Genomic DNA, 26,047 nt, shown 5'->3' on the forward strand with positions numbered 1-26,047 from the left:
CTTGCTAAGTGCCTTTCACCTCTAATGTCCTGTGCTTCTGTGAATGGTTCCAGGACTGGGGGGGCTTGACTATGGTAAACCATAGCTCCAGGGCATGTGGACACTGGTTTTCCTCTTCACTGCTCAGGGGCCTTTGCGTTTACTTCCTGCTCTGTATACTGAGCTCTGGATTTTAGCACTGAGCCTCAGGGACTCGGAAGAAGGGAGCCTCAGGTTTCTCTGGCCCTGATGCTCACAGCTGCACAAACATCTGGCTTCTGTGCACAGCTGCCAGCTACCCTGAGCAGAGATCAGAGTCAGAGATTCATTCATGACAAATGTAACTTAATAAACTGAGCTGCTACTTATTTGTGAAACTCTATGCCCTGTGAACAGTGTGTGCACCGTCTTTCCCAGGGCCTATGGAACAATCACAAAACTGACCATATACAGGGCACAACAAAAACAGCAGTAAATTCCAAACTGTAGGGGGAGTACAGGCCACTGTCCAAGCACAATGCAGTGCAACTAGGAATAAGTCAAAGCGAGCAAAAAGTATACACGGAAATTCAGAAACTGTTCAGTTAAACTTTGAAAACTATCCACGTAAAAGTAAATTAACTTCACAATATTTTAATATAGTGGTGATCAGAAGTTTATGCAGCAGTCCTATTGGATCCAGAAGAAATTGCAACTAAAAACACAATAAAAATAAGTAAATTTAGTGTTCAAGAAGTTGAGGGAAAACAACAAAACAAATCTAAAGAAAACAGAAGAAAGAATTTAATAAAGATATAGATGTACATTAATGACTTAAAAAATAGAAGTAACAAATAAATTTAAAGTCACAATCATAATGATATAATAAAACCCTTGCAAGAAAAGATAGGTAATATAAAAACAAAATCAGCACAAAACAGGAATAACACAGATGCTGGAAATTAGAAAAATTGTAAGTGAATATTTCTAATAAATTAGGGAATGTAAATAAATCACATTGGAAATTATAAATCACCAGGATTGATTTGAGGAGAGATAAACTAATGATAATGTAAAAATCCACCACAGCTAAGTGGGGTTTATCTAAGAAATCTGAAAATGCCTAAATAGTGGGAAATACATTCTGATTATCTAATTGGCAAACCCAAATAGATAAATCAAACATTTTTAGAAAAATTCAGGTTAGTAGTGGCTTACAAAATAAATATGTAATAGTAGTGGCTTACAAAATAAATATGTAAATAGAAATATCTTTCTTATATGCCAATAATGTCTAGTTTTTCAAAAATAGATAAAAAGATCAAATTTCCATTAGCAATCACAGAACAGAGAACACCAGAAATAAATTAAACAAGAAATGTCAGGATCACATGTAAACAAATGTATCAAATTCTACCAGAAGGTTTTTAAGGACAAAGAATTGGGGTGATGCACTTTTTTCTTGAATAAGAAAACAAAACATTGTGAGAGTTTGTCAGCTCCTCCTAAATTAAGAAGTATGGTTACTGAGGGAAACTGTCAGTGAGACTTCTCCGGAACTTGAAAAATGAGTCACGAATTAATCTTTTCTTTACTGAGGTACATGGACATGTAATGAGTAAGTCTTGAAGAATAAATAAAAAAGAATATTTAGAAACACCCTAAAAAGGAAAGGTGATGAGGTGTCCCTGACGGTATGGGAAGTGGATGGTAAAACAAGAATAAAATCATGTGTCTCTGACAGAACAGACAGAACACTGGGGTAACAAGAAGCGGCTGGAAATCGTCCCAAGTCCAGATAAGAACCTGGTATATGATAAAGGTGATGCTTCAAATCAGTGGCTTAGATTATTCAAACAAGTGGTGTTGGGACAACTCGCCAGACATTTGGGAAAAATTAATAATAATCCAGATTCCAATCTCACTCTCAAAAATAAACTCCAACTGAATTAAAATTATGAATGAAAAAATGAAACTATAAAAACAGAGAAGAAAATATGGGCAAATACGTTTCAGTCTTAAAGGAGCTGGCACAAGGACAGGGGGTAGAGGAGGGGGAGTCTAAAATCAGAAACCACAAACATAGACTTGCCTGCAATCAAGTCTAAAAATTTCTTACAATCCATATAAAGACATACACAGTATATAAGCACAGACATACAGGGTTAAAGACAAGCAACAAACTGGAAATTATTGGCAACATTAGTGGATGGGCAACTATCCCTCCATCTAAAAGCACTGGGATAAATCTACAAGAAAATTTAAACACATCTGAAAAAAAGATATTAACAAGAAATTCACAAAAGATGGAATGCAAATATTATAAATATAAAAATGTCTAACCTCATAAGCAATAAGCAATAAAAGAAACAAGAATTCATATAAGAAAGGGGTATTATTCTTGCCCTCTCAAAATGGGCCAATAGTAAGAGATTGATAATGTCACTACCCAGGATTGACAGGTGGACGGAGAAACGGGCTGTCTCCTCCACCGCCAAGAGCCATGGAAGGAATCAAAGCTCCTTCTGGAAATCCATCCCTATGTGCCAGTACTTCAAATAAACACTCCTTGACCCCAGAAATGCTACTTTAAAGAATGTAGACTAGGGCAGGGAAATGTATATACAAAAAAATTAATATCATTGTCTAAACATATACATAGTTTTCCCAAAAACTATGAATTGGAAACAACCTAAATGCCCAATCAAAAAGACTGCTAATTAAATTTGTAGTAATATGAAAAAAATGTCCCATGTCCTGTGAAATGAAGAGAATGAGAGAGATGGAGATCATAAAATAGCCTCTGCTGAAGAATTTAGACAGAAAAACAAACAAAAAAACCTCACTGGGGGTGTTATCTATTTTCTATATTGTCTTAATGTCTTACAAAAAGCCTGCCTTGCACTTATAATCAGACAGAATAACATGGCTGTTTTCATCAGCTAGAAAGGAAAGGGGTACACCTCTGGTGTTGCATGTGGGGGCAAAGCCAGCCATGAACCCAGACTTGGGGTGGTAAACTCCCATGAGCAAAGCCTCCATGTCCTAAAATGCTTCTGACCCCACATACCTAGTTCTTCAGTTTTTTTAGTGATGTGGCAGCTACATTTTCTTTTTTTGGAGTAAGTTGCCAGGAAAGCAAAGTTTCTCTAAATGTTCTACCCCGATTCCCCCTCCCCCACCCAACACACATCACACACACACACCTCTGGTGTACACACTGCACCACTCAGAAACACACACACACCCCGGGCCCAGACACCCCTCCACAAACACCCGACTTGAGCTCCAGTCTGAAGGCCGGGAGGAGCCCCCGATGAAGATTCTGCAGGACTGTGGGCAGACAAGGCCCTCCCACGAGGTGACCATCTCTCAGTGCGAACATCAAATGCACCAAAATACCCCTGAGTTTTGTTTTCTTATCTGCAAAGACCTCAGCCCAGAAAGCTGGATGGAGGGAAACGCAGAGAGCAGGGTCATCTGGAACGAGTCTGGGGGGGCAGTCAGGACACCCCATCTCAGCTTCTCCCTTAAGGCCCCCATGGGCCTCAGCGTCTCCCTCTGTGAAATGGGGTCATTAACCCTCGTCCGGAAGCCTTGTGTGGAGATGGAAGGAAACGAGGTGAGGCCCAGATGCTCCGGAGTCGCTCCTCGGGAGCCCTCTGCACCTCTGGGAGGGTCGGCCTCGGGCCTGCTGGGCCGTACGCGTGCCACCTCTGCCAGTCATGGCACAGCACACTGCCCACCGCCAGGAACACCAGGGCCAGCAGTGGGGGGGAGAGACTGGCAGGGGAGGCTCTGGGCCAAGCTTCAGACCAGTGGTTCTGGAATCGCCTGGGAGCTTCCGAAGTCCCAGAGCACAGCCCCCACCCCCACCTTGAGGGCTGTGGTTCAGCTGGCCTGGGAGGCAGCTGGGGCACAGAGAGCCTGAAACTCTATCCAAGTGGTCGCGAAGTGCACCACGGTTGGGGCCGCTGGAGCGAATTCAGTTCTTTTCCTGACTGATACCTCTCATCAGAACCTCTTCCCAGACCCAGGGAAGATGGCTTTCCTCCTGCAGACGGAGGCTGTGTGGAGAAGGACCGCTTGGGCAGGTCTAAGCACCCACCTGAGAGATCCTGCCTCCCTTTTAGGATAAAAGTTAACCCTCTTGAACCCAGGGACCACACACTCAGCTCTACACAGACAGTGAGGACAGAGTCCCCAGTCAGACCCCGCCTCGGCCACTTCCTAGCTGAGTGACTCCATGCCTCAGTTTCCCCAGTCTGTACAATGGGGAGATGACCTACTCTCTAGGGTCAATTACAGTTGACCCCTGAACAACTCAGGGGCTAGGGACACTGACTCTCCCAGTGGAAAACCCACATATAACTCTGACTCCCCCAAAGCTTGTATTTGACTGGGAGACTCTTTCATAACATGAAGTCTATGAATATATGTTTTATATATGTATTATATGCTACATTCTTACAATAAAGTAAGCTAGAGAATTGAAAATTATTTTCTTTTGGACATTTCAAATTGTTGCAAAAGTCCAAATTTTTTTCCAATGTATTTACTGAAAAAAAAAATCCATGTTCAACACTTGTGCTATTCAAGGGTCAACTCGGTTGACCTAAGGTCACGGGGGCACCTGGAAAGTGCCCCCTGCCTGGGGCTCCCGTGGTCCTTTCACAGCCTTCCTAACAAGAGATCCGACGGACATTCTGGGTACCACCCTCAGCCCTGGGATCCCTGCTCCCATAAACAGAGCAAATGAGAAGCAAAGGGGTCCTGGTGCAGGGGCTTCTTGGAAAATAAAGACGAAATGAAGAGGCTCGGCATCTCCCCCTGTCCTCATTTTCGTGGTGAAAAATCAGCGTCCCCGGGTCCTTAGAGTCCACCCGAGCCGGGCGTGAGAGGGAAGACTGAGGTTCCGTGGCCAGAGCCCCAGAAGGGCCTCCACCGGACGCGGGCCTGAGCCCTTGCCCCGGCCATGGGCCCCGACCCCTCACCACAGGGGGCACTTAGTGGATTCCCACCCTGGGCTGCCTGACCCCCAGGCGCCTTCCCTTGCGCCCGCCCCGGGTGTGTGTGCGTGCGTCCGGGAGGGCTGTCCGCAGGTTAGGACCGAAAGATGGTGCCCTCTGTGCCTCCCGGGCCGCGCGCCCGCTGCCCGGCCGGCCAGGCCCAGGCCGCTGCCCTCTGCCGCAACCGGCGGTGCGCGCTCCCCGCTCCGTGCCCGGCAGCTCCCCGGCGCCCGCGCGCCTCCGGGTGCAGCAAGCGGGCGCTGTGACGTTCTCGGATAAATGCCGTGTAACTGTGTAGGCGAATGGGAGCTAAAAATAAGAACGGAAAATCTATCATTAAGGTATCATTGCGCCAGCGCAGCTATTTGAAGGCTCCCATGGTCCCCGGCGCCTGCGTTGGAAGCCCGCCCTTAGGCTTTGGGGGGTATTTGCAGAAAACCCAGCAGCGGCTCGCCAGCCAGACCTCAGGTCGCAGGGGGTGGCGCCGGTAATTATGGCAACGCTCAAAATGAAATAAACGTTCACCTCCCCCACCGCACCCCTGTCTCCGTCCTCAGGTCGCATCGGGAGGGGGCTGGATATGCTGGAATGAATGTGACCCGCCAATTACCCAAAGATTAGGACTGAAAGCACCTTGAGGTCCATTTTGACATCCACCTCGGGAGAGAAAAATGAAGTACCGGGCGGGAGCCTTTGGGGGAGGAGACGACACCCGGGACTTGACCCGGGTCGACAGCGCGCTGCGGTGGCGCGCAAAGACGCACACTCCCGGGATGCCGAGCCTCGGGGGTTCCATCGGGCTAAACGAAAACTGATCTGATTTGCTTTTTAACGCCCGAAGGGAGAAGGGGACACGAGCGGAGGGGGGGCAGGATGTGTGCCTGTGCGTGCGCGTGTGTCCGGGGAGGGGGAGGCGCCAAGGTGCGGGCCGCGCGCCGCTCTGCGCCTCGGCGGGCTGCGTGCGTGTGTCTGTCCGCGCTGCCGGGACGGGCTCTTCGAGGGATCGGCGTCACATGACTCCGCCTGCCCCGAGCCAGCGCGCAGCTCGCCAGGCCCTCAGCGCGCCCCGCGCCGGGAAAGGGTCCGGAGGCGCCTCCCGGCCCCGGGATCCTGCGGGGCGGAGAAGAGGTTCCGGGAGGCGTGGTGAGTCCGGATTCCAGAAGTCGCGGCCCCGCGCCAGACCCCCGAGTGCTCCTACCTTGGGGGGAGGGGAGGGCGAGCAGGAGCGAGCGCCGGAGCGCGGAGCGCGCAGCGCGCACGGACAGGGGCCGCCGGGGCTGCGCGGGGAAGATGTAAGCGCGCGGGGTCCCGCTGGCCTCCGAGCACCATGCAGAAGGGGATCCGGCTGAACGATGGCCACGTCGCATCCCTGGGGCTGCTGGCGCGCAAGGACGGCACGCGCAAAGGCTACCTGAGCAAGCGGAGTTCGGACAACACAAAATGGCAAACCAAGTGGTTCGCGCTGCTGCAGAACCTGCTCTTTTACTTCGAGAGCGACTCGAGCTCGCGGCCCTCGGGGCTCTACCTGCTGGAGGGCTGCGTCTGCGACCGCGCGCCCTCCCCCAAGCCCGCGCTCTCGGCCAAGGAGCCGCTGGAGAAACAGGTGAGGCAGCGCCGCGTCTGACCTCCCAGCGCCCCCGCCGCGGCTCTCGGTGCGCAGGGCCTCCCGCCGGCCGAGGGCAACAGTGTCGGCCCCCTGCTCCCGGCGCCTGGGGCGGGTGGCCCGGCTGCGGGCAGGGGCAGGGACTGCGCGCGGGGAGTAGGTATGCGGGCTCCGTGGGAGCGGGGACGGAGGGTCCGCGACGCGGAGATGGGCGGAGACGGTGTCGCGCGGACCAGAGACCAGGGATGTGCGCCCACGTCCAGCCAGAAACGATGCCCCCATCTCCCACCCCCAGCGCCCTAGGGCCGCGATCGGCTGCCCCCGACTGGGGCGGCGTGATTCCCCGCGCTCGGCACGGGGGGCGGAGGCCGAGGCGCCCGATCAGCGGCCCCTGTCTCACCGAAGTCGGAGCGAAGGGCGGCGCGCGCTCTCGGCCAGGTCGTGGGGTTGCGGAGTCGCGGCGCTCCGTCCGGTGCCGTGGACCGGCGATGGGCGCCCAGCCCGCCCCAGGCCGAGCAGCAGAGCGAGGTCCTCCCGTGGGGGAGCTGGGGGTCTGCGCGGAGCCCGCGGGACGGTGGGCGCTCGTCTCCTCCCCTCCCCCTGTGGTTCGCCGCCGCTGCAGTTCAGGCACTGGCGCTGAGCCCACGTTTCCGGATCTGTGAGTGAGGCAAAGGGCAGGCCTGGGTGGGCCTGGGACCTAGGTGGGTGGCGTTGCGCCTTCCGAGTGGAGGGAGCGACGAGCACCTGCAGCCGCTGGCCACCGGGGCCGGGGCACCCGGGGAGCGAAAGAACCATTTTTAACCGCGATGGGCTCTGCAAAGGCACCTGGCCTGTCGCCTGCCCCTGGGAAGGTAAAGTCAAAGGCAGTGGGTCCCAGAATGTGCTCTGGGAAGACCCGAGCCCCTGGGCCCAGCAGCTGCTTACTGCCTAGGTGAGGGCCCCAGGCCAGGGGAGAGGACCTTGCTTGCCCAGGGTCATCCCAGCAGTTGAGGCCACCTCAAGGTTCCAAGAAGACGAGAAGCTCTCAGAAGCCATTGCTGCCTGCAGACTGGTGGTGACTGGAGTGGCTGAAATAAAAGCCTGGCTTGATGGTGGCCCTACTAGTGGTCAGGACAGAGATCTGAACTCAGCCTCTGCAGCACACCTCTCGGCCTTCTGGTGCAGGGAGGTGATGCCTGCAGGCTGGGAACGTGGACAGGAGTATGTGAGGCTGGGGTCCAGTGGGTGACAGGCCACATGGCAGGGAGGCGCTCCCAGACGGCAGAACAGAGCAGAGAGCAGCCTGCTCTTTAAGCCTGCAGCGCACGTGGGGCCTGGAGCGCTCCCTGGGGGGCCAGACCTACACTGGGCCTGCCCGCTCCCAGCCCTGGGTAACCAGCCCTCACCACCATTCCAGGACATGGCCTCCCTTGCCTGTAGAAGAACAGCTGTGCCTCCCAGTGACCTGCACCCCCCGCCCAAGCCTGCCTCCTCCCCCAGCCCCCACACAGAGCCCAGGGCTGAGCAGCGAGGGTGGGGGGAGAGCAAGCCAAGTCACTGCTGAGCCCTCACTGTGTTCTCCCAGAGCCAGAGGCAGGCCTGAGACGGAACCTCAGCTCTGCGCCCTTCTGTGTGTGTGACCTCAGGTAACACCAAACGTGTGCAAGCCTTTGTTTTGTAAATTTACAAAATGGAGATAATAGCACCTACCTTCCTGGGGTTTTGAGACCACCAGATAGATACTGTATATGAAAGTGTGCTTAGAACACATTTCAGTGGGATCTAGATAAGTCTCAGCTTAATTCTGAATTATACCCACCTGGTCAGGGAATAAAGGCCTAACACACACCGTAAGGCTGAAAGGAACCTTAGAGAGGCTTACAGCCCATCCTTCCCATTTCACAGAGGGGAAGGGAGTTGACCAACACCACAGAGTCAATCAGGGGCAGAATCAGACCTAGGATTCATCCAGTGTCTAAGAATTCCTGAAAATGAGATCCTACATGGATTCCAAATTGTCCAGCTCCTGGCTCAGTTGTTGAATTGTGCAAGATTATAAAACCAGTGGACATGCCCACACATTCCGGGCCGCTCCCCCAGAACACCACCGGAGCCCCTTCAGTGTGTTCACGCGAGCAGCCCTCCTGGCATGAGAGAGCAGACCAGGGTGGGCTGTTAGCAGGCGGCCTGGCACTGCCCAGCTCAGGCGCAAGTTCTCGTTAAGGTCACATGCTTCATCTCGTGTGCTCATGAGGATGCTTCACTCACCTCCAGAGCGGGAGTGTGGCTCGCACGGAAAAGCAGGTCTTGCTCCTTTGGCCTGCATGTGTCCACACACACTCATGACTTTTTATTTTCTAAATCTGAGTGACACGATGGCCCCACAGCCGTCCCATGTGCCTCCTTGAGCTGGGTGCTCCATGGCACCCACAGAGCCACAGCAGGAGAGGCCCGCCCCAGCCCCTTCTGTGACCAGGTCCAGCTGGCATTCGGGGCCACGGGAAGCTCCTACTTGGAAAGCCTCCACGGGGCTGGCAGTTTGGCTGGACTGGCTGGTATCTGGTGAAGACTTAGCAGGATGTCATGTTCACCGGGTCCAGGCAACCTGCCTCCACCTGGACGGGCCAGGGATGGTTTCTGAAGGAAGGGAAACCCAGTCTTGGCTGGGAATCTGCCCAGTTCACTACCGAGCTGAACTTGCTGATACGATTTGTTAACTCCACATCTCCGGTCCTGGGGACTGATGGGTGCCCAGTCCCTGTGCTGCGTGTATAGGCCTAAGAAGCTGATGGCCACAGCCCTGGCCCCTGTGGGCATCTCCCGCTGTGAAGATGTTTTAATAACAGGTATGCAGGGTGCTACGGGCGAGGCACGTGCTAACCTGGCACCCTCCCATCTGGATGCGCCCGCACTGGTCTGACAGCGTCCTGGAGCTCTGGCCCAGGATCTCAGACACAGTGAAGCTGGACGGGCACAGCCAGGCCTCTGTGCCCACTGGCAGCTGCACGGACCCTGGTCTGGGCCCTGCCTGCTCAGTCCTGAATCCTCTCCTCCTGACCCTGCAGCTCACACACTGGAGGCCCTGGTTAGATTGGGTTCAGCTTCCCTGCAGATTGGCCCTTAGGATTCCTTGCCCTGCTTTGGCATGGAGCCACCCCACACTGGCTTTTCCCACCCTCATTCTGAGCCCCTAAAATAAAGCTTCCAGCCCCAACTTCTCAGGGGGAACCTGATCAAATCAACCCCAGGTCTCCCCTCCCCCACAAACAGGAGGGGTCAGACGAGGACCCCAGGCTCTTTCTGAGTCACTCAGGACAGAAGGGGCACAGACAGACCCCTGCAGCCAGCACTCGGCACAGATGTGGGCAGAGGCTCCCGACGCTGGGGGCCGCATACCTGCTGCCCCCCCCCAGCAGGTGTCTTTCCCTGGACACAAGATGAAGGCCACTCCTGGTCCTCACTCGCAGGGCGTGTTACCGGTTGGCCTGGTGAATTCATCGCAGCAGCCCTAGGGCACAGGCCGCCCCAGGCAGTGGCCCAAACCACCCGCTCTCTGGCTGTCTCGCTCTGCACTCCCAGATGCCTTCAGTGCACAGAGCCCTCCACTTGCTCTGGCACTTGCAGCCTCTCGGCCAATCAGAGAAGAGCGAGCCTGAATGTAGGGGAGCGGGCCTGCGCTGAAGCAGCATCCCCCGGAGCCCGGGTCGCCGCATGAGCGCACGTGGCAGGACGCCTGCTCAGGGAGGGCCAGCGGGGCTCCCCGCGGAGGACCCGCAGCACAGGCGCCCCTCTCCCCACCTGGTCCGCCCAGCACGTCCGGAGCCGAAGGCTCAGTAGCTGTGCCTTCCCTGGGACAAGGGCGCGCCACGTGGCTGCCCCTGCTCCGTGACAGGGGGGCGAGGCCGGAACAGATTGTACGTGACAAGGCTGAACTAAGATCTCACTGCCACTTGTTCGCGCAGTGAACAGCTCAGCTGTCGGTGCCAGACTTGTGCGGGGTCCTGTGGAAACAACAGTAAAACTTAACCCCTGACTTTCCAGCGCTGACTGCGGAGTGGGGAGCGCCCCTTGGCTTCGCTCCCACAGCCACTGCCAAGCGCTGGGACCTCCCCCCCTGGAGAGGCCAGACCCCCCGCCCTGCCTGGGGTCGGGAGCTCGCGGCGTAATGCCCCATCTGTTGAACAGCCTCGTCGTCTCCCACACGGGCCCGTGCCAGGCCCCGCTCGGCGCAGCAAGCCGCCGGGCGACCCTCTGGCACTCACACAGGTCAGGATGTAAGGCTCCAAGAGTATCGGTGGCTCCTGCCGCCTCTGGAGAAGAAGGCGGACGCCAGCCCCCACCTGGGGCGCCTGTGCGTCCCGCTCTGCCCTCCGCTGCCCTGGCCCCGCCCCTCCTCAGCTGCACGCCCCCGTCCCGCCTCTGCAGCCCCTCCCCTCCCCCTGTAGCAAGGTGGCCTCCAGGTGCACGGTGGAGCAGGTGCACGCTGCCTCTTGTGGCCCCTCTGGGACCTGCCCGCGCTGCATGTCACCAGCCTGGCTTGGCATGTCTGCCCTTTGTTTTCTCCAAGGGCGTCCAGCAGTGGAGATGCTCTCTGCATCCCCGCTGGGATCTGTCTCCCCGGTGCTGCCGGGCAGGTGTCACACTCCCCTTCACCAAGGGCGGCAGGAAGCCCAGAGAGTCGCCGCCTGGGGACTGTGGGTGTCTGTCCTCAGCTCCCCACCTGCAATTTCCCTGCCTAAGGGGAGCCCTGGGGCTTCTGCGCCCTTTGGTGGCCACCTTGGGGAGCCACCCCCCAACATCCACCGGAGCAGTCCCACTACACTCTACGTAGTAGGGTTCCATATAAAATTTCATCCTTATTAATTTTTTAAAAACCTTGACCTTCATCAGAAGTCATTGTTGAATGCCCGTCAGCCCTGACATGGCCTTATATGATCTCAGAGCCCTTCAAAACACTGCAGCAAGAACACCGAGGGACAGTCAGTGCGACTTCCCAGGACCAGAGCACATTTTAAGGGCAGCACTTCCCTCAGAGCCAGCAGCCCTCCGAGGTGGTTGTGTTGACCCATTTTTGAGATGACAGACAGAGGCTCAGAGACTGTCAGTTTTCAAGGTTCCAGGGTGCCCCTGGCACAGCTGGCCTGTGGTCCCAGGTCTGCCTGACACCAGGACCTGAGCTCCTGAAGCACAGACAGCAGAGCACAGGCTGGGGGCTCTGAGCGGGACGCCCTCCGCCAAGGTAAGCGGGGGGAGAGGAGAGTCAGCAGCAGGCGAAAGCATGTCCCCATTGCTCCAGAGCCTCTTGTGAAGCAGTTTCAGTTTCTGTTTAGGTGGCAACCTTGCAGCCCAAACCCCACAGGCCTGGAGGGGAGCCCCAGGCATGCACCTGCCCTGGCCCATGCCCCTGGGAGCCGTGAGGCCTGAAGCCCATGTGCATGCAGCCACATTCAGCACTCAGCCCCTGACGCTCGGCGGAGAGGGGCCCAGAACACGGCCAGTGCCCAAACATGCAGGCTGCCATCATGCCAGGTGCTGGGGAGCCGTGGACGCCCGCTCCCTGTCCCCACTCAGAGAGGACCGTGTGGCCCTTCAGACGCCAGCTCTGAGCATGAGCTCATTCACTGAGGAGCTACTTACCCCGCCTGCGGCAGTGGGGTGGCACCAGGTGGAGGCCCAGGGCTTTGTGCCGCACGTGCTGTGTTTGGAACCCAGTGCCTTGCTTGGGAAGGTCTTCAAGCTCTCTGAGCCTTGGTTTCCCATCTGTGAGACGGAGACCAGAGCAGAGCCTCTACCCCCCCCCCACTTCCCCCACACACGGCTGAGGCCATCATGCTCTCTGTAGCATGGCACCCCTGGACTGGGATACTGGGCAGCATGTGGCAGAGAGCTGGTGAGGCACGCGGCCCACCGCCACAAAGGTGACCAGGAGGGAGGATCCAGAGCCAGTAGGGAGGGGTGGCCCCTTCCTGGCCAGGCACCAGCCTGGGACTGCTGCATTCAGCCCAGCCCACCCCAGCCCATCTCCCTCTCGGGGAAGCAGTGAGCAGGGCCCAGGTGGTGGGTCTGGATTCTGGCAGGGAGGGGACGGAGAGACTTGGTCAGTGGTCCAGGCAGGAGGGGAAGCTGTGAAGCTGGGTGTGGCAGTGAGCGTGGGGAAGGCACGGACTCTGGAGATCCTTGGTGACCAGCTGAGTGTCAGGAATGGGAAGGAATTAGGAGCTGAAGATGATGCCAAGGATGCCCCCAAAGTGCTGGCTCGTAATAACCCCTCTATCACACACAGCCATGATTGCTCGGCTTATAAGCCTCTCCCGTGCCTCGTGTGTACAGGTGCACGAGCGTTTTGTCGTCTAAAACGATAGGAATGTGTTCTCTCAGGAGTCTGGAGGCTAGAGGTCCCCATGGAGGTGGGCAGTGCCGTGCTGCCCCAGGGGGTTGCAGGGAGATCCCTTCCCTGCATCCTGCCCTCGGGGGGTGGCCAGCAGCCCTGGCCTGTGGGCGCACCTCTGCCTCCCTCTCCACACGGCCTCCTCCCTGTGCCTGAGCGGATGCCCCTCTTCCTGCCAATCCAGTGTGACCTCATCTTAACTTGATGTCATCTGCGAAGACTCTGTTCCCAAACAAGGTCTCGTTCACAGGTTCTGGGCAGGTGTCTGCTTCAGGGGCTGCACTTTGCACGCGCACGTGAACGCCCATGCGTGCTTGTCTCCTAGCAGTCGGCCTTCGTAGCTTCGTTAGCCCGTCACCCGGGCCTTGTGAATCGCTCGGCCTCAAACCATGGCTGACACCGTTAGCCAGGAGCGCTCCTCTCCCCGCTTAAATAGCCCCGGGAGTGAGCCGCATCCCCCGGACTGTAAGGAGCGTGCAGGGCCTCAGGAGTGTGGCGGTGTGTTGAAGACCCCAAAATAATATGTAAATTTATTTCTTAATACATTTATTATTATAAATTTGGTCTGGCAACTCCAGCCCTGGCATGTGCCACAAACCTAGGGGTCCAGAGTGGACTCCCCGGAACACCAGTTTCCAGGATGTTGATAGATTTTCCAGGAAATGAAAACAAAAGGGTCCCATGAAGGATAAGCTCTGGAAAGGTGCCCTCGCCGCCGGACTGCTCGGCGCCCCCGCAGTGGGAGTGGGCAGGGCAGGGGCCCCCCACGCAGGGCCCCCTACTTCCACCCGGAGAAGCGGCTCCGGTGTCACCTGCCTTGCGGCCTTCGTTCTTATTGGTTGATCCAATGTGCAGGCTCTTGTGCCGCGGCTGCTGCAGGGCTGTGGGGCTCCAGGAGGGCAGGGGGTGAAAGTACGGGTCCTGCAGACATTGCTCCCCCCAGGGGCTCCCAGGTGAACCCTAGAATCAGCTGGGGACCTCTAAAAATACAAGTACCCAAAGCCTGCCCTCTCCCACCCTTCTGCCTAACGATCTGCTTAAATGGGTCTGGGGAGGGCGCCAGCGTCCGTGTTACGTTCCCAGATACCTCTAATCACAGCCTGGGTGAGTCTGGTTGGAAAGACAGGGTCACTGCGAGCTGATGATGGCTTTGCCGGGGAAGGACAAGGGAATGTGGGGCCACACGCCTCACGCCCGGCTGTCTAGAAGGAGCTCAGACCTGACGACGAGACAGGCTCCGGGGTTTGTCACAGATAGCCAGGAGGCAACCGGTGGCCGGGTTACAGGGGGGACGGGATGAATGTTGGTGGCTTTACACATGAGGAACCATTCCGGTAGAGAGCAAACGGTGGGGAGACTCCACCTTCCGTGGTTGATGCCACCTGTGCGTGGGAGACAAGGCAGGTACCCTGTGCCTCCAGCTGCTGGGACTTCCCCTGCTCCAGCCTCCGGAGGGTGGCCAGCCATCCCGGTTTGCCCAGCGCCGTCTCGTTTCAGCAATGAGGGCTCCATGCCCGCGGAAACACCTCAGTCCTCAGAGCCGGGCTGGTTGGTCACCCCGTCCAAGGGTCTGTGTTCCATGGAGGCTGGAGGTGAGGGGAAGGTAGTGGGCAGAGCTCCACGTCCACCGCCCCCCCCCCCCCACAGCTCTCACTGCCCCAGACGGAAGCTTGTTACAGTACAGGTACTGGGAACTCGGGCACAGGCATCATCTCAAGGCGGGAGAGGAAGGAGATCCAGCCCCAGACGGGCGTCAGGCAGCAGGAGCCATCTGGCTGAGAGGGAGGACAGCTGGGGGAGCTGGAGCCCAAAGCCCCAGCCCTGGGGACACCCAGTTCTGGGCAGTTCCTCCAGCCAAGATAAGGATCCAGATGTGATTCTGGTCCTGGCCCACCTCCGGGTGTGATTTCTGAATCCCTTCCTGTTAGCTCAGTGGCCACAGGTGGTTTCCCATCAGTCCTTCTTAACCTGCTGAGTCCGCAGGTGAAGGTCCCAGGCAGTGAGTGGTTATCAGCCTGACTGCACTAGAATCGCCACGGATGCCCAGGCCGCACCCAGACTGATTAACATGAGCCTGTGTGCAGCCGTGGTGGAGCCCCACTGCTAGGGGTGCTCAGCGACCCAGGGGCAGCCCCAGGCTCTGCCCCTGCACCTGGTGAGGCTCCCAGAGTGATTCTGCATCTGTCAGCAGCCTGGCTTTGACCGAATGTTTCTGGGTCCATCTTAGGACACCTGGGGAGCCCCAGGCCAAGGTGTCCATCTCTTAGGCTAGGTCTGGGGACGCTCTGGGTCTGTGGTGGAGGCCCAGGCAGCTCAGGCCCACCCCTGAACCTGGTGAGGCTCCAGAAGTAGTTCCCCAAGTCCCGCGAGCTCTCCAACCAAGCCAGGGGGGCCCTCGGTGGCCTCTGCCCTGCTGCCTTCCCAGCTCTGTCCCAGGAACTCTCATTAGGCCTGTTAGGGTTCAGCGCTGTGACACAGGTTCTCTGGGAGACCCCAGGTTTGTTCCTGAATTCATCCTGTACCCTTGGTCATGTGCCATGTGTGCGGAGGCCTTGGACGTGGCTCGGGGCCATGTTGGAGCATTCTGGGACATGCCCATGGCTGGTTCCAGACTAGGACTGCTGGTCTGCAGGGGGACTCCGCTGGGATCCATGGCAGGTGTAGTCCTGTGGCCCTGACCCCCACCTATTCTGGATGAGTCCAGGCTCAGAGAATCTCTGGTTGGCCGGGCATCATTCCAGGCCCAAGATGTGGTACTGGTCTAGCAGCCCCAGGGTGTCTGGCGTCCATTCTGCAGCTGTGCGGCGGCCCATCTCTGGCCTCTGTCCAGCCTGTAACCCTGGGTGTGACCTGGGGTCTGACTGAGCTCCGATCTGACACCAGCTGAGGGTATGGGACCGACTCAAGGGCTTCTGTTGACCCGTTTTTAGTGTTCTGAGAACCTCTCTACTGCTTTCACAGGGGCTAGGCCAGCTTACATTCCCACTAGCGGGGCAGAAGAGTTCTTTGTCTCCACATGCTCACCAACGCTTGTCACTTCTTGTTTTGTTGATAATAGCCATTCTGACTGGTCTGGATCTTCATTTCCCTGATGATCAGTGAAGTTGAGCATCTTTTCATGGGGTTGTTGGCGTCTGCATGTCTTCTTTGGAAAAATGTCTATTCAAATCCTCTGCCATTTTTTAATGGATTTTTTGCTTTTTTTTTTGTCATTGGGTTGTATGAGTTATTTATATTTTTGGATATTAATCCCTTATCAAATACATGATTTGTAGATATCCTCTCCCATTCAGTTAGGTTGTCTTTTTATTTTCTTGGTGGTTTCCTTCACTGCGCAGAAGCATTTCAGTTTGATACAGGCCCACTTGCTTATTTTTACTTCTGTTGCTCTTGCCTTTGGAGTGAGCGACAAAGAACATCACCCAGAGCAACGTCAAGGACTTCACTGCGTATGTTTTCTTCTAGGAGTTTCATGGTTTCTGGTCTTACATTCAAGTCTTTAATCCATTTTGAGTTAATTTTTGTGCATTGTGTAAGATAGTTACATGTAGCTGTCCAGTTTTCCCAATACCATTTATTGAAGAGACCATCCTTTCCCCATTGTATGTTCTTGCCTCCTTCGCTCTAAACTAACATGACCATGTAAGTGTGGGTTATTTCTGGCCTCTTCTGTTCCACTGATCTATGTGCCAGTTTTTATGCCAATACCATACTGTTTTAATCAGTGTAGCTTTGTAACAGTTTGAAATCAGGGAGTATGATGCCTCCAAGCTTTGTTCTTCCTTCTTAAGATTGCTTTGGCTATTAGTGATCTGCTGTGGCTCCCTACAGATTTTAGGATTATGTGTTCTGTTTCATGAAAAATGCCATTGGGATTTTGATAGGGATTGCATTGAATCTGTAGATTGCTTTGGGTAATATGGATATTTTAACAACATTAATTCTTCCCATCCATGAGCATGGGGTATCTTTGCATTTATTTGTGTTGTCTTCAATTTCTTTCATCAGTGTCTTACCGCTTTCAGTGTGCAGGTCTTTCACCTCCTTGGTTAAATTTATTCCTAGGTGATTTATTATTTTTGATGCGATCGTAAATGAGATTCTTTTTCTTAATTTCTCTTTCTGATCATTTATTATTAGTGAATAAAAATGCAACTGATATTTCTTTCTCTGGTACCAGTTGTAACTTCCTTTCTCTTTTTTCTGATTTTATTTATGTGGGCCCTCCTCTTTTTTTTCGTGAAAAAAAATATAGGTTTATCAATTTTGTTTCTTTTCTGAGGACCATCCCTTAGTTTAATTGACCTTTTCTGTTGTCTTTTTCATCTCTATTTTATTTACTCCCACTGTGATCTTATTATTTCCTTCCTTCTACTACTTTGGGCTCTTCGTTTCTAGTTCCTTTAGGTGCAAAGTTGGATTATTTATTTGAGTTTCTTTTTCATTTCTTGAGGTAGGCTTGTATCACTATGAACTTCCCTCTTAAAAATGCTTTTACTTCATTTCATAGATTTTGGCATGCTGTATGTTGCATTTCTGTTTTCCTTTGTCTCAAGGTATTCTAAAATTTCTTCTTTGATTTCTTTGTTGACCCATGGGTTGTTCAGCGGCATGTTGTTTAATCTCCACATATTTGTGATTTTTCCAGTTTTCTCTTTGTGACTGATTCCCAGTTTCACACCACTGTGGTCTGAAAAGATATGAATCAGTCTTCTTGATATGTGGCTTGGTATGATTTCAGTCTTCTTCAATTTATCGAGACTTATTTTGTGTCCCAGGTGATCTATCCTGGAGAACATTCCAGGTGCTTGGGAAGACAGTGCATTCTGCTGCTGTGGGGTGGAATGTTCTGTATCTTTCTGTTGAGTCCATTGGGTCTAACGTGTCATCTACAGCATATATTTCTTCATTAATTTCCTGTCTGGATGATCTGTCCACTGGTGTAAGTGGGATATAAATTTCCCTACCGTCATTGTATCGATGTTGATTTCTCCCTTTAATATTTGCCTTATATGTTTAGGTGCTCCTATGTTGAATGCACAAATATTTACAAACGTTCTATCTTCCTGTTGGATCGACAGGTCTATCATTATGCTAATGCCCATCTTTGTCTTCTGTCAGCCTTTGTTGTAAAGTCTATTTTGTCAGATTAAAGTCTTGCGACCCCAGCTCTCTTTAGGGTTCCGTTTGCATGGTGTATCTTTTCTCCATCCGTCCACTTTCAGTCTGGAGTCTCTTGTAGGCAGCGTATCGATGGATCTTGGCTTTTTATCAGCCATTCCATGTCTCTGATTGGGGAATTTAGCCAATTTAATTATTAAATAGTTGTAGATAGGCTGTACTTACTGCCATTTTGTGAATTGTTTTCTGGCTGATTTCTGTCTCCTCTCTGTTCCTTCTCTTTCTCTCCTTGCAGTTTGATGACTTCTGTAGTATTATGCTTAAATTCCATTCTCATTACCTTTCATGTATTTACTACAGGTTTTTGCTGTGTGGTTACCATGGGGCTCACATGTAACATCCTATATATAACAGTCTATTTTAAGATGATAACAAGTTAAATTTGAAAGCATTCTAAAATTCTACATTCTTACTCCCTACCCACCCATGTTTTATGTTTTTGATGTCACATCTTACACCTTTTAATATTGTGTATCCCTCAACTGTTGTACTTACAGTTATTTTTACAACTTTTGTCTGTTAACCTTCAAGCTAGCTTTGTGGTTACTCCACTGCGTATACTATATATTTACTTTTATCTGTGAGACTTTTACTTCCATATGCTCTCTTGGTATTAGTTAGTGCCCTTTAGTTTCAGCTTAAAGAAGTCCCCTTAACATTTCTTGTAATGGTGGCTTAGTGGTGGTGAACTCAACAAGCTTTTGCTTGTCTGGAAAACTCTTTATCTCTCCTCCAATTCTGAATGATAACCTTGCTGAGTAGAGAGCTCTTGGGTGGAATTTTTTCCCTTCACACTTTGAATCTATCATGCCACCCTTGCTGTTGTGCAAAGTTTCCACTAAGAAATGCACTGATGAGTGTTATGGGGGTACCCTTGAATATGTCAAAGTTGTTTTTCCCTTGTTGCCTTTGAGATCCTATCTTTATCTTTAACTTTTGACATTTTAATTATAACGTGCCTTGGTGTGGATGTCTTTGAGTTTATCTTGTTTGGAACTCCCCGGGCCTCCCAAATCTGCATGACTGTTTCTTTCCCCCAGTTTAGGGAGTTGTCAGCCATTATTTCCTCACATAAGTTGTGTCCCTTTTTCTCTCTCTTCTCCTTCTGGGACCCCCATTATGCAAATGTTATTCTGTATGATGTTGTCCCATCAATCCCATAGCTATCTTTATATTTTTTAATTCCTATTTCTTTTTGACACTCTCTTTGGGTAAGTTTCTTTGCCCTGGTTTCCAGGTCACTGACCCTTTCTTCTGCTTCATCCACTCTGCTGTTGAACCCCTTACTATATTTGTTAATTCAGTTATTGCATTCTTCAGCTCTGTGACTTCTAGTTGGCCCTTTCTTACATTTTCTATCTCATTACCAAGTTCTGTATTCACCCATCCTTCTCCCAAGATTGGCAAGCATCTTTATGACCATTACTTTGAAAGCTCTATCAGGTAAACTACTTATCTCAGTTTTCTTAAGGTTGTTTTCTGGGTTTTTCTCTTGTTCTTTCATTTGGAACATATTCTTGTTTTTCTCATTTTGCTTAACTGTGTTTGTTTCTGTGTATTAGACAAAACAGCTACCCTTCCCATTGTTAAAGGAACTGTCTCAGGAAGACTGGGGCTGTGTGTCAGTCTGCGGTGTGCAGTGCCCTGGGGGTGGCAGACTGCCAAGAAATGTTTCTCCAAGTGTTTCAGACCCACGGGGCCCAGAAATGCAAGTCCCCCTGGCCACCAGCCTCAGGCTTTCAAGGGGCATTCCCATGTGGTCAGCTTTGGCAGGACCACAGGGAAGTGCCAGGCCAGGGCAGGGCAGGACAGCCCACCAGATTTTGTGGGGAGGGGCTATAGCCTTTCTTCACTATTAAAACCCTGGACATTCATAACTTCATGCCATCACAAAATCTCCTTTTCTCCCAATTGTACAGCAGAACCTGCTTCCCCTAGAGAAGTCTGCAACCCCTTTGTGCTGGCCAGGAAGCAGGATGAAGGTGGGAAATAGGTTGGCACAGAGAAGAGTCTGCCATACCCTGTGCCCACCCTAGGGCTCTGCTTACATGAGATGAGCTACCTCGGTGCGGAAAAATGCAACCACCTCATACCTACACCAGTAAAGGCAACAGGCTCAGAGTCTTGCCTTCCCACGTGGGCTTGTGCCCCTAGAGATGCAGCCGCACCAGGCAGTACGAGTAGCGTGTCAAATGCCCAGGAGGGTTCTTGGAAATATTGTCGATGTGAACCAGAGTGAGGGGTGAGGACCACAGATTCCTGGCACCTTCCAGGGACATCATCAGAACCTCGGGGTAGGATGTAGCGTTCATGCAGCTGTTCACACTTGGTAGCAGGCTCTGTGTGGGGTGCCGAGTCCCCAGATGAACCCCGCCCTGGCCTTGAGCAGTCCAAGGCCCCTGGGTCACACTGGACTGTGAGGCCCCCTGGAGAAGGCAATCCTATAAGGGAGGCAAAGGGAGGGAGCCCACAGGCCGCACCCAGGGCTGAGCCAGCCTGAGAGCCAGACAAGCACACACCAGATTCTGCACACCTGACCCTGCAGAGAAGACAGCCAGGCTGGAGCCACATCCCGAGCCTCCTGAGGCCGCAGCCCAGGCCTGCCCGGCTCCAGGGAGAGACCAGAACAGCCACTTACACACTCGCGTTCACACCCTCTCTTCCTCTTTCCCACCTGCCGGCCCCCGTCTCAGTAGGTAGGCAGGTAGACAGAGACAGATGTGGGTGGGTAGGGTGGCTGATACAGCATAGATGACACAGATGAGGAGATGCGGACAGACGCGGACACATCAAGGAAATCTAAAGGACCCTAGAGCCCACTTCATCTAACCAGCTACTTCACAGGTGAGGAGACAGGAGGAGGCTCCCTCGCCCTGGGCCACACTGGGGGTCAAGTGCAGAACCCACACCAGATCAGACCTCACCGCCAGGGCTCCTTCTCTACCCAGGGAGCCGCTCGCCCTTAACTCTGGGTGTGCACTCGTCCGTTACAGTGCAGGTGGCGGTGGAAGGGTGCTGGGCCCAGAGCCACCCCTGCCCGCCTCGGCCTCCGGTCCCCGCAAGGCCGCGGCCCCAGCACCCTCTGGGAGATGGGAGTCGTGTCGCCCTCCTCACAGGTGGCTGGGCTCCTGAGGGCGCGTGTGGACGGCTCCCGCGTGGGGCCAGCCACCTAGCAAGGCCTCACATGATCACAGCCCCCGTCCCACGTCACCAGGGGCTCATGCGGTTCTCCTGCATGTAGGTCTGAGAAGCTGGCATCTTCATCCAGGCCCCTCCAGTCCCCTCCTCTAGCGCCTCCCTGAGGCCTGAGGCCTTCCTGTGGGGGCTTTATTCTTTCCCAGGGGGCTTTACTCCTTCTCTGCCTTCTGCCCCATCTCTCTGTCCCTCTGTCCCTCCCTCCCTCCTCTCTCTCTCTTTATTCTCCCATCTGCACCTCCCTTCCCTCATCCTCCAAGTCCCATGTAGAGTGAAGTCCCCTTCACTTGGCTGCCTGAAGTCAGGATTTCTGATGACTCAGAATTGCTGGGTAAAAGTTTACCCTCTGCTAGTCGGTCGGGCAACAAGGTTGTCTAAACTGGTTGTCGGGGACCCGGGGGGAGGTTTGCAAGCACGGAGGGAACACCAGAAGCCCCAGTGCGCCGTCGCCAAGCTGCACCTGCTCCTAGCCGGGGGCCATGGGAAAGCCCGTCTCCTGCCCCCACTGCTCCCATTAAATGGGGGTGTACACGTACCTCCTGGGCGGCTGAGTCCCCAGAGAGGTGACGTGCTGAGAACCTCGGCTCAGGCCTCAGTCCTGCAGCCTCCCTCCACCTGCGGCTGAGGCTCCCCAGTGGCCAGCTCCGCAAGCCCTTGGCCTCTCCCCCGGAGGTGCCCTGGCGCCCCCGGCATCGACAGACTGCCTGTTACGAGGTTCACGGGGCTTCCGGGCCATGCTGCCCCCGGGCCCCACAGCCGCCTCTCCTCCAGCCAGTGTCACCCGAACCTCCAGCCTGCCAGTCACTCGGAGCCTAGGTGACCTGTCCCCATGGGCAACATGCTGCCCATGTCGGGCAATCAGGCGATAGCCCAGGAGAAGCCCAGGGCCTTGGGCTAGAGCAGTGGTGAGGCCGCACAGAGGTGGGACGGACCGCTGGGTGGGCTAGCGGCTGGCGTGGAGGTACCGGGAGCGGGTGGAAGAGGCCTCCGAGCGCCCTGGTCCCTGCCAAAGGGGCGGAGATCTGCGTGTCCTCTCTGCTCCCTCCCGTGGCTGGTGCAGCCCGCGGTGGGGCTGGGACCTCCTGGCCTTCTCCCTCACAGGCAGATTTCTTGCAGGGGCGAGGTTGCAGGGTGATTAAAGTACACCGGGTGCTCAGGAGCCGTTTCTTCTCCACAAGCAGGGTGGGGCGGGAAGAGGCCTGTGAGCGGGCCAGGGCCTCAGCCAGCCTCCTCACCGCCTCAGGCCTCCGCCAGCCCAGCCTCCCCTGGGCGAGCAGCCCCGTGGGGAGGGAGCCCCTCCTGCCCTGGGAACTGGCCCACCCTCGGGTGCATCCTGCCCTGGCCCAGCCCCGGGGCTCTAAGGGAGCACAGACCCCCGCTGCACCCATGCACACTGAGAGCACCCGCCTGCAGGCCCATCGGGCAGGAGCCTTGCCTCTTCCCTCCTCACCCCCCTGGTGCCAGCCCCAGCCCCTGACTGGGTGGTAGGGGCCCACAGGGCACATCATCCTGGCTGTTCCACCTTCCAGCTGGTGGCCTTGGGCAGGTGGCTTGACTTCTCTGAACCTCAGGTTCACCCACTGTAAAACAGATGGTAACGCCTGCCCCACTAGGGGAATGTGGGGATGAATGAGGCCGTGGGAGACAGGCACTCCTGCCCATCAGGTCTCAAGAGACGGGAAGGTGCTGGGTGGCCACCTGCAGCTCCTTTTTTCACCTGCTGCCTTCGCAGGCGGGGCGTGCCTGTGGGAGCCTTCTGAGCTCTGTTATTTGAGGCTGCAGCTTCATTCCACAGCCCCAGTTACCTGTTTCCTAGGAAACAAGTGAGAGACATCGACTGTGCACGCGCGCACACACACACACACACACACACCCTGGCTACCACCAAGACTGGCAATTCACAGAAATACAGCGAATGTCAGCAGAAGCTAAAAATAGTTTACACGCCGCACCTCAGCTGCAGTTCCCTGCTGCCTAGGCTTGGAGGACAGAGGGCACAGAGTGCACCCTGTGTGACGGCGCCACACCATGGCCTGTGATGCGCCTTCTGAGCGGGCACGCTGGAGGGTCCCCTCTGTACCTCACTGCTTGCCCTCTCCTCCTGGCTCCATCAGGACAGGGCCCGGGAGGCCTCGTGCTGTGCTTACCCACCTGTCTCTGAGGAACCGGCCCCCCGCTGTCCTCCCCACCCTGAGGCTGACACCCCCCCTGCCCCATTTGCAGCCTGGAGAGACGTGGAGCAGTGGACCCCCCCACTCCATCCTGGCCTCCTACACCTGCCCTTGATCCTGCCCACACCCCACCCTGTCTGTGGTACCCCCAACCTGGCTGCTCAAGCCAGAAACCCAGGAGCAGTGCCCAGCTCTGCAGCCCACCCCCGGCTCAGCTCACCACCCGGTGCTGCCCCCACCCACTGGTGTCTCCACTCACACCTTACGGTCCCTCCCACTCCCCACTTCCACCCCCCACCACCCGATTGCACCTGTGACCCCCATGCTCATGCTGCCCCCGTGCTCCTCTGTCCAACCGAAATAAAGCCCGGACCGTGGCCCCATCCTCGGGAAGGCCTTCTGCTCTCCCTGGGCTGACTCGGTGGGTGGCTGTGTCTGGGCCCCACACCATTTTCTTCCTCCATCACACGAACGACTGCACAGCCCTGACCGTGCAAACACACGCACTTTCTGGTTCCAGGAGCCATTCCCACAGCTCCGCGGGCAGTACCTCACCCCACAGCATCTCATGTGTGTCCATCCTCGGCTCCTCTGCTTCCCCAGGAGCTCAGAGGCAGGCCCCGCGGTCAGCCCAGCTCTAGTCAGCCACCCGCACCCAACAGAGGTAGCTTCCAGTGGCCTGTCCTAGGGACCACGTCTGTCTGTTCACTGTTTTAACCCAGGATCCAGAGAGCGTTCAGTCAATTTTTGTGGAGCGAATTACATGCTTGCTGCTCTGGATCGGTACCCAGTACCCAAAGGGGACGCCCTCTGGCCTGCTTCCCTGCCCTCCTTCCAGTGTACCTAACGGCTTGAAGCTGGCTGTTGTTTGCAGTTTGTTGGCAAATAGGGCTGTGGGTTTTCTTCCTTCTAACAATATCCTAAACATAGGTTCTGTTACATCGCACAAAGCCTGCCTTAATCGCAGGCTCGAAACTGCTAAACAGAACGCCATTCCGACGAGGACAGAAACCGCACCTGTGCCCAGCCAACGTGGCTCCACAAAATGGCTGGAACAAAAGCTGCAGCCGCTGCAGGCGCCACGGATGCCACGGTAACTGGAGGCATCTTCTTCTCGGTGCAGCACTACTTCACGGTCAACTTTAGCCATGAGAGCCAGAAAGCCCTGGAGCTGAGGACAGAGGACGCGAAGGACCGTGACGAGTGGGTGGCGGCCATCGCTCACGCCAGGTATGCCCGCCCACCCCTGTGGCCTACGCCAGAGGCTGAACCCCAGGGCCCGCACTGAATAAACCCTGAGGGGGAGCGGGGGACAGGGGGAAGGAGGAGAGGGTGCAGAATGGACACTGGCAGAAGGGCCTTTGGCCAGGTCGCCCTTGGGGCCCAGAGGTCTGTACCCTCTGGGGTGAAAGGGAGGCTATAGGGGCAGCACTGTTTTCCTATTAGGGGAACCGAGGACAACTTGGTTGGATCAATTTGGCAGCCGTGAAACCGAAGTCTGAGGCCACAGGGGCTCTCAGCCAGAGGCGGCCACTGATCTGCTGCACGGCTGTGAGCTGGTGCTGACCGTTCTCCAGGCCCCAGTTTTCTCCTCTATAGGCTGAAATCCTGCAAACTTCTCTGAGCTCAGGGATTCTCGACCTGGTCCTCCCCTTGTTCCCAGCAGTGGGTGCCCCCCTCTGGAAGGAGACTCCAGTGGGCTGGAGTAGGGGGGAAGCAGGAGAGGGTGCTGCAGAGAAAGAGGGGACTCCCAGCCCGACTGAGTCACTTGAGTTCCGGAGAAATGAGGGGCTTGTGGCCGGGGTGTGGCCCCAGAGTTAACCACCCCCTGGCAGAGCTGAGTGCTGTTGGGGGCTGGCATACCGACACTCACCCCTCTGGGCAGCAGATCTTTCTGGTCAGTGGGTAGGAGTGTGTTTCTGAGTCTCTCTCCCTATGAAACATGAACTCCTGAGGGCAGGGACCAGGTGTGATCCTTTGCACCCCCAGGCCTGACAGAGGCGTAGAGAGGGCTCAGCGTAAGTGGGTTGGAAGAATGAAGGGCAGAAGATGGATGCGGGGGTGCTGAGTTCATGTGTGGAAGATGGATGGTGGATGATGGACAGGGGATGGGTGGGTGGGTGCTGATGGATGGAACCAGGACTCTTCCTTGAGCCTTGGGTCAAACCCTCTGATCAGAACCCCCCTGTTAGGGCCATAGCATTGGCCGCGGCCTTGAGGTCACGCCCTTTCCGTCCCCCGAGGAGTGCCCAGTCCAGCTGTGGAGACGAGAACATATGAACTAACAGAGTCAGGCTCTGAGCGGTGAATGCGGCACAGGCACCTCCCCAGGGGCTCAGCCAGTCTGGAAGACAGCAGACACACAAGCAGCTCTGAGGCCTGATGGCTGTGTTAGGTGCAGGGCACCATGGGACAGAGACCTGCCTGCCCTCTGGGGGAGACGGGGGTCTGGGGTAGCTGGAAACAGTGACGTTTGCCCTGAGCAGGAGGACTGGGGGCACATTGAAGGGTTTGGGCATGAGCACGTCAGCCTCAGTCCATCCCCCGCAATTGCTTCAATAGA

The 26,047-nt window shown here is 54.9% G+C and overlaps 1 protein-coding gene across 7 annotated transcripts in view; it reads left to right on the plus strand.

The window, feature by feature from the left end:
- RASGRF1 (Ras protein specific guanine nucleotide releasing factor 1) overlaps positions 1 to 26,047 on the plus strand; it is a 123,907-nt gene that overhangs the window by 33,903 nt on the left and 63,957 nt on the right. For 2 of the 7 annotated variants that reach the window (XM_036916088.2, XM_057494881.1), the window contains exons 1-2: positions 6,102 to 6,570; positions 24,608 to 24,714. In XM_036916088.2, coding sequence (XP_036771983.1) covers positions 6,295 to 6,570; positions 24,608 to 24,714 — 383 coding nt within the window. In that variant the 5' untranslated portion in view covers positions 6,102 to 6,294. Of the gene's footprint in view, positions 1 to 6,100; positions 6,571 to 20,037; positions 20,101 to 24,607; positions 24,715 to 26,047 lie in introns of those variants that run through there. The other 5 variants (XM_057494882.1, XM_057494883.1, XM_036916084.2 and 2 more) reach the window with 5 other exon arrangements.

The sequence above is a fragment of the Manis pentadactyla genome, chromosome 18 (assembly GCF_030020395.1).
Source record: "Manis pentadactyla isolate mManPen7 chromosome 18, mManPen7.hap1, whole genome shotgun sequence".
NCBI lineage: Eukaryota > Metazoa > Chordata > Mammalia > Pholidota > Manidae > Manis > Manis pentadactyla.